General features: G+C 30.8%; 1 protein-coding gene across 1 annotated transcript; it reads right to left on the bottom strand.

Annotated features, from left to right (window-relative positions):
* Nucleotides 1–328: 328 nt before the first annotated feature.
* On the bottom strand, nt 329–7,013 carry LOC139521879 (uncharacterized). The gene is made up of 4 exons (XM_071315552.1): nt 6,770–7,013; nt 6,033–6,153; nt 3,976–4,026; nt 329–2,657 (listed from the first exon to the last, which is right to left on the bottom strand). The coding sequence occupies exons 1-4, from the start codon at nt 6,946–6,948 to the stop codon at nt 2,637–2,639; spliced, it is 372 nt and encodes a 123-aa protein (XP_071171653.1). The 5' UTR covers nt 6,949–7,013; the 3' UTR covers nt 329–2,636.
* Between the last annotated feature and the right edge of the window lie 2,072 nt (nt 7,014–9,085).

Here is a 9,085-nt window from a genome sequence, read left to right as displayed (position 1 = left end):
AACTATAGGTCACCGTACGGCCTTCAACAATGAGCAAAGCCAATACCGCATAGTCAGCTATTAAAGGCCCCGATAAGACAATGTAAAACAATTCAAACGAGAAAACAAACGGCCTTATTTATATAAAAAAAAAATGAACGAAAAACAAATATGTAACACATAAACAAACAACAACCACTGAATTACAGGCTCCTGACTTGGGACAGGCACATACATAAATAATGTGGTGGGGTTAAACATGTTAGCGGGACCCCAACCCTCCCCTAACCATGGACAGTGGTATACATTTATAAGACTATTTATGGAAATGTATACAAGAAGATCTGAATATAAGAATAAGTAACTTTATTGTCAACAAGAAAAAAAAATATATTACAGAAAAAGTCATATAAAAAGCGTTTTACAAATTCAAAGCATATAAATAAAAATAATAAATATAAACAGCATTTATTTTTGTACAAATATAACTTGAAGCGTTTACATAGCAAATAATATAAACAGTTAAAAACATATAATATTTAATACTATCACATTTTTTTCTTCAAATTTATTACATACATTATTATTAATAATAATAAGGAGAACGGAAGTATTTATCTTATTATAGCTGCCTTCTTCGATCACAAATTACCGGTATATATATATATTAAATGAAATATCATTCTAGTTTGTCTGTATCTATAGAAATAACATTAATGCAGGGACTTTCTATAATGGTACCAAATTGACGTCATGAATGAGCATTTAGACAATCATAAGTCTTTCTTTAGTGATGTGGGAGGCCAAACAATTTGAAAATGAAAAAAAACTTATTGAAAGAACCCCGAAGAGCTGTCAAAAAAAGAGATAAAAGTATAAACAAAGCCTTGCAAGGAATTCAGACCTTTGCATGCCGGAGACATATTCCTAAATTTAAAACAATTTGAAAACTTTTGTTACAGTAAATTTTGATAAAATAATTTCCATATTTTCAACAATAGTTCTGTTGACCTTTTTTCCCCCCATTTTGATATGAAGTATTGCAATGACTAGATATCTCTATTGTTTTATTTTTTTTTTAATTCTTTGAATTACAGTTTTTTGTGGGAATGGGAGACTTATAACCCAAACACATTTATGCGAATTTTGCGTAAAAACCATATAATAAAACATTTCTTGAACTACATGTATATTCAATAAAGAAATAATCAAATGTCCAGTACTAGTGAAACTAAAATGTCGTTTTTTAACAACAAAAATTGCCAACGTGTAGCGCCGGTTTAAACGTTGATTTCTTAAAAGATTTTGGCTGCACTATCTTTATAATAACAGTACTTTGAATTATGAAATCGGCATAATTAGAAGAAGCGCAAAAAAAAACCAAAAATCATCGTAAAAAAATAATACCTTGATGTCAAGTAAATTGGAATTGGTTAATATGAAAAACAACATTTAATTTGAAAAATGAAAAACAATTATATAAATATCAAATATTATATCATGATGAACAAAATTAATGTTGAATTCAATTACGATAAACAAATAAAAATTGCATCATAATGCAGGAATTTGAAATTAAAATGATGAACACCATTTTGATTGAAACTTTTGAGCATTATGTAAACAGAACATGATAAATGGAGATAAAAATAAGGTCAAGGTTCTTCGCTCTTGATACAAAATATCCATTTTTAAAGATGTAAAGTAAGAATAGCTTGATCGTCTCGTTTTTACGGTTTACGTCATCCAAAGCGGGTGTTCTATGTGAAAATTCGAAAGAATGCAAAACGTCATGATCGCTATATATAAAAACAGATTAGTTTATGATACAGCGAAACCGAAGACGGTGACCCTACGATAATTGCATATCAATCAAACGAAAGTTTCATGTATCAACCATGTCAACTGCACTTAACTGAAACAACTTTCAGTATAAAAAAAAAATCTATGAATTTGAAATTAAATATAAAATGATTTTATTAATAAAAATTAAAAACAAATTTAATAAGTATGAACGATTTTCGGCGATTTTATGTGCTTTCGATTACAAAAAGTAAAATCACAAAAATAGCTAGGAAAATTCAAAACGGAAAGTCCCTAATCGAATGGAAAACAACTGTCATATTCCAGACTTGGTACTGGCATTTTCAAATGTAGAAAATAGTGGATTGAACCTGGTTTTATAGCGCCAAACCTCTCACTAGTATGAAAGGCGCATTAAACTCCATAATATTCACTTGTTTTGAAAGAATTCATTGTCAAAGTATTAAGATTATTGTTACGTGCAAAATTTAACAACAATCTGTGGCATACATACATGTAGACCATTAACTGTACAAGTTGAATGATCTTAAATTGCATTAGTATATGAAGAGGAAATATATCTCACCAATAGAATGTCAATAGTATCTACACGTTTATTGGAAGACATTTTCCGTTTTTAGTAGCACAACCTTGGGTTACGTCACATGGTCTACCGGAAGTCATAGCAATGCATTTCAACCATAAAGTATTCTGTTCTTCTATGGATGCATAAATTCTTTGAAGAAGCTTCTTGTCATAATTTGCAATGATATTTTTCTGCATCACTAATTCTCTTTCAACTTGTTTTACTTTCGATTGAAGGTTCTCTGTTTCGGATTTTGAAGTTTGCAGATCTATGGCACAGCTGTTATAAGCTGGAACAGAAGAAATACATTATATTAATATAGAGTGTTAAATGATCATTATTTAAATATATATTATCATTTTACTTTAAGCCACACTTTTATTTTAACAAGCTATAAACGCCAGAACATATATTATTTGCTTTTGTAAGTTTTGATGTTTATTTTTTACACTATCTAGTTGTAAAACCTATTGAAATATTTTACTGGACGTTTAAGGGGACGACCATTTGATATTCTGGGGGGGGGGGGGGGCAGGAGGATTTTGAAAATAGATAACTCAGCCTTGATAATCACAAAAATAAATGGTTTGTTCTGTGCTAGTTTGAAAATAAATGACCTGACTTGCAATGTATAGAAAATAAATAACTCCGCAGTCTAATCGAAAGTATAAGATGGCACCAGATTCTTCATAAATTCATCTTTTTTCCCCAAAAAAATATCGGGAAACACTTCCCAATTTTTTTTAATAACAAAAGTATAACTATTATTTAAATATACTTGAAATGTCTGAAAATTGGTTTCATTTAACTTGAGGTATATTGTCTCGGGAAACATTGCCTTACTTTTATTTTAACAGGGCCATAACTACATGTAGGAAATTTCAAAACCAAACGCTTGTCTCCATATCAAATTGTGTTCACGGCCTTGCAAGAAGAAAGTTCTGTTTTCCCTCAGACTTATTGCCCTGATTTTTTGGGATCAATGTTTCTTATTTATTTGTCTTTTGTTCATTGATTGCCCTTCTGTATTCTGTTAGTGTTGCATTCTTTTTGTAATCTAGTAATTTTGTTATAAAGTTGATAATGAGATTTTAAAAAAAACAGCAGCCACAGACTAAACTATGTGAATTCCATTTTTGCTTTATCATGCACATTGGTCTTTTGATGTTGTCTCTAGAAACTTCAGTCTTACACTGAATTTATACATTTTGCTTTGAAACCAAAATACTGTCAAAAAATTATTAAAACAAAACTTCATTTTCAGATTATGAAAGGGTCTTCGGAATTTTGCTCGATTGATTTTCATAAAAGTTTGACAAAATATTTAATTTGACCTGTTGACAAGAATATAAAAGTTACAAAAAATTAGAACAACACAATTTACAGGAATAATCTCTATGGAGATATAGCAGTATGATAAGCACACATTGTGATCACTGAGAAGCTTGGTTTCTCTCTAATAATAGCATGTGACGAAAACGTTCAGCTGTTTTTCTTTAGCTCCCTTAAGTGTTCTGTTACCCTTTAACATCAACTAGACATTGTTAATTTCTGTGTCATTTGGTCTCTTGCAATCATACCACATCTTTTTTGTAATATTGACGTACCATTTTTCCAGAGATATGCGTTAAAATTGTCACCGACTTCTTGACAGCCACCTGTAAAATAACAGATACAAAAATTGTTAATACATTTTTTTACAAAACGTTATTGACGAAATTGTAATTTACCCTGGTATTCCTTAAACAGGCAAGTGAAATCAAAACAGTGCTTAGTTATTTGTAACAATAGTTGAAACGAAAATTCAAATTGCCATTTGACAGCATATAATTATAGATCATAACAGGACCCACGTATACGAACTAGAGTAAGCATATCTCCGGACTAGATATCCTTTCTTCGTATTGTTATAGTCTAAAGTCACCTAGGGCACTTTCTCCTCTAAAGTTTGTTACCTGGATTCAACTGTTTTATGTTTAAGACATATATTTTAACTAGTCGTACATATTTAATAGATGATAAGTTGAGAAGTTATGTCGCCAAATTAATTACATGATATCCACAATAAAACAAAATTAGTTTAGTGGAAAGATGAGATAAAAATTTGTCAACAGGATAAAACTATAGCCAATAGCCAATTATAATATTAATGTTTATGACAGAGTATGTCGATATATCGAATTTCTAGATATTTTGGTACAAAATGAACGAAGGCCAGGACAATAATATTTGACCAAAATGTGCTGTCCTTATGCTGGAACATTGTAGACTTTATATGTTGTGAAACAAACACAAAAAAACAAAAAACAGATTCATAAAAGTGGCTGAAAATACCAAATGATGTTCAATCCTGCATGTATATGTCAGAGAAACCCTTACAACGTAGGCAAGAAATTAGAAACGAGTAATGACAAACAACAATATCAGGGACTGAATTTAGGCTCTCCCTTGACACTATTTGTGAGTATGGTCTTGAGAAAACGATTATAGTCCGTCGGAAAGGGACGATACATGGCTGACCTGTGTTAAGAGAGAGCCATATCTCTTGCACACAAAAGACACCCTTGTAGATTTCGAAAAAGAGTAGGCTAATGAGGCTACAAGGTAGCACTCGCACCCGCAAAGTGGAAAGGGATTAAAATAAGTTGCAATAACGTGATAGTCCATCGGAAGGGGACGATAAATGGCTGACTCGTGTTAAGAGAGAGCCATATCTCTTGCAATGAACATAATAGACCATAGTCAGTTAAAAAAAAGAACGAAATAAACCAATTACATTAAACTGTGTTTAACTCTTGTAAATTTTAAATAAAATGATTTGATATGAGAAATTTCAAATATTAAAATTAAGTGTTTTTTAAATTTAATTAAAAGCTTAGCAACTTTATTCGTCTCAAGTACCCAGCTCATTTTTACAGTCATTGATTTGGTTAATATATTTGATTTCCGACACAGAACAAACAATACTAAAGGATACATGTTCTCACGCTTACTGATGATTATTCTTAAACTTGTATTTGAGGAATGAATAAGTTTAATTGCATTTCAAATACGTTACGTTTAAGTTAAATAATTTAAACAGCTTCAATAGACATTACACTTAGAAATGCATATACCATTGACAGATTTATAGTATTGACTTTCTCAAGTTTCTACAAATCAAATATCATCCATATGTGAACTATAATTTTAACATAGTCTTACTCTTGTTAAATAAACTGTTGACACAGAGATATATGTCTCACCTATTTGTAATTTTGATAGTATAACATATAGATATAAGAAGGTGTGGCATGAGTGCTAATGAGACAATTCTCCACCCAAGTAACAATATTTGTAAAAGTAAACCATTATAGGTCAAAGTATGGTCTTCAACACGGTACCTTGGCTCATATTGGACAGCAAGCTATAAAGGGTCCCAAATGACTAGCGTAAAACCATTCAAACGGGAAAACCAACGGTCTCATTTTTTTTATTAAAAATTAGAAACGAGAAACAATGCAAATATTGAAATTAACATGGCAATACTTAATATGAAAGCTATTCAAAACATTCAAAGTCTTTAACCATACATTATATTTTAATGCCATTTTTAAAGAGACCATCTTATTCAAACAGTGTATAAATGCACATTGATTTTAAAAGAAAACGTTGAAATCCATACCAAACACTTGATCAAGTGGATAATCTGTTCTGCAGAAGAAGGACATCGTCTTTGCTGTGCATTGGTCAGTAATTGTAAACAACATCCAACACAGAATGATATAACATACGTTGGAAGACATCTAAAACGAAAAAGGAAATGAGGTGAGATTTCACGAAATCGTTTTAGAAAATATGTGCAATAATGGAATAAAAGTAAAAGTACATAAATTCCGTGACCTACTGACTGTTTGATTTTTCTTGAAACATAGTATCGATTTAAAGGGAATATCTATAAATATTGCATATGGTGTAGCATTCTACACTCGATCTTCATCCTCGGTCAATACAATCTGAACAGGTCCACATATAACGTATTGACCTCGTCAAAAGTCCATAATTGATGAATAAACTATATTGTTTTAAAGAACCCATTTTTATAGAGATGAAGTTGTAAGAGATGTTTTAAACGCATTTTTAATGTTCTTTTCAATTCAAATTTGTATGCAAACCTTTCGATAAATGTCATCTTTGTACTACTCTTAAATCATAAAATTTAATTTAACTTCATATCATATGACAAAATTTTGCTTACACGTGTGTGTGTGTGTGTGTGTGTGTTGCCAAACGGACACTATCCATCCTGTCCAACAATCTTGTTGTGCATTTTCTTATATCGTTATGGAAATATTATCTGTTTACTAAAATTTGTTTACTAGTACAAGTGTTTAAATTTGAATTATAATGTTTAACACATACCTTTTGAACGAGATTTTGACAACTGTAATAATTAAATCAAATCGTGTGTTTGTTTTCTGTCTCTCTTCGACGTATATTATATACAGAATATCTCCTACACAAAAAACAGCAGATACAAGTGTCATGAGACGACGCCCTTTTAGGGTACGGCTTGTGATTTTGCATAACTTGACAGTCATGGTTAATATGAAATACAAAATAATAAGAATACAACGCGGTCATTCCAAAAGCATCCCAAACTTAACTTGCGTCTTCATGACTAAGCCATTATATAAATAAATACCTTCTTAGATCATCTCATAAACACTTCAATAAATAAAAAAAAAAGAAATATAAATAAGACATCTTACATTATAAAGTGTTTAATTTACGAACATGTGGAGTTTTTACTTCAGGGCAAACCTATATACAAATGTATCTTTGCATCATTAAAGTTTAAATACCATGTATTTGTCATACAATAATATAAACATTAAAGTTTTTACACATACATGTTAGAATAGGACGGACCGGGTGGTTTATTGAAACATTTACCGTCAATAAATGAGAAAATGCACTTTTATTTCATTTGGTTTTTTTTTCGGAATTATATTTTCTTTACTTACCAATTAAATGAAACGAAAAGATAAAACTATTAGTGTGGCGATTTGGTGATCACCAGCGAAGGACATTTTAGCGCATTGATGGAACATTTTAGCGAAAAAAATCGGACGTTTAAGCGCCAAAGTATATCCCATTTGAGCGCCAGACTTTTTAACCCATTTAAGCGAAATATTTTTCACCCGTCCTAATAAATAATATATTATAAATAAAAAAACTTTAATACACTCGAGACAGCACAATATTAAACATATCATATCCAGTAAAGTCTAAAAGATCAAATCAAATGTTAAAAGTCCGTACTAGACTGTAATTTAGATCTAGATTGTGGTGGACATTCGCCAATACTACTACAGTTTTCGTATAAATCACTGTTCAACCAGGAAAGTTTTTGCTAAAATGGACTATTAAAAATACAGGTAAACGGATTAATCCTGCGCTAAAATGGGCTCTTATGTCGGCGCTTAAATGTCCCCTAGTAGTCTAAAATTGTTCGCTGAAATGTCCTGTGTCCTTGATCACATAAGGGTTTTCCAGTTTTTATCTTGAAACCATTTCCATTAAACTAGTATAATAAACTCATTTTATATACTAGAATTAAAATTTTGTATGCCAAATACAAAAGAATAATCAGTGACGCCAGTATCCAAAAAAATTTAAGTGGACAAACAAAGTATGCAGATTTATGAAGTTGAAGAGCACTGAGGACTGAAAATTAAGAAAGGTTTTGCCAAATACAACTAACTAAAGGTGATATAACATTGAGTTATAACTTATAATAACTGTGAATAACCTCAAAGTGTCGTTAACAAATAATTTATAACTCCGGAATGGTAAAAATGGAAAATGATAAAAAACCAATAAAAATTTAATACCCAATTACGCCTAAGATATTAATAAATTTCAATAATAAAGTATTTGCAACTGAACATAAAACAAATATCAATCAATCCTCAGAATCAATCATACATATCATTTGGGGTATCTAGTTTAAAAAAGATGTCCGACGACCTCGCCTTTCAACCAACATGGCCGCCATGGCTAAAAATAGAACATAAAAAAGGGGGTAAATGTATTTTTTGGCCCACTATATTCAGTGAAATCAAACAATCAGATCCATAGGTGGTACAATTACATGTAGGTAGAGCGATGTGCACAAAACTTTCATACATACCAACTAAAATTCATCGTTTGTGATTGTAATATGTACATGTATATTGGGGTTGTGATAGTGATATTTTCGGCACCAATACGTTGATTTTTTCGACATGATAAATATCAAACATTTTTTATTCAATAACATATAGAAACAAGAAATTCGTCTTGAATTCATTGTTGTATTAAAACCCCACTCCCCACATGTTTGATGGAAACCATATTTTTTTTTCAGTCGTCAGAAACAATTTGTTTTCCAGAAATTCGAAACAGATATATTTTTGAAAATTACAATGTAAACAGATTGATTTTCATTTGAAAAGCGTGATAAGCCATTTTTTTTAGCATTGCATATCTTTTCAGTTTGTAACAAAAAGCGGACGTAAACTATATGACGCACCTGTTTCAGTCGTACGGAAGCCGATAAGGGCCATTAAAAAAAAATATTTTATGTCGTAATTACGACATAGCATGTCGTAATTTCGACATAACATGTCGTTATTACAACATCGCTATGTCGTAATTTCGACATAACATGTCGTTATAACGACATTGCTATGT

This window comes from Mytilus edulis, chromosome 4 (assembly GCF_963676685.1).
Source record: "Mytilus edulis chromosome 4, xbMytEdul2.2, whole genome shotgun sequence".
NCBI classification, from domain to species: Eukaryota; Metazoa; Mollusca; class Bivalvia; order Mytilida; family Mytilidae; genus Mytilus; species Mytilus edulis.
The sequence above is the reverse complement of the archived record's forward strand: the minus strand, read 5'-3'. Positions and strand labels throughout refer to the sequence as shown.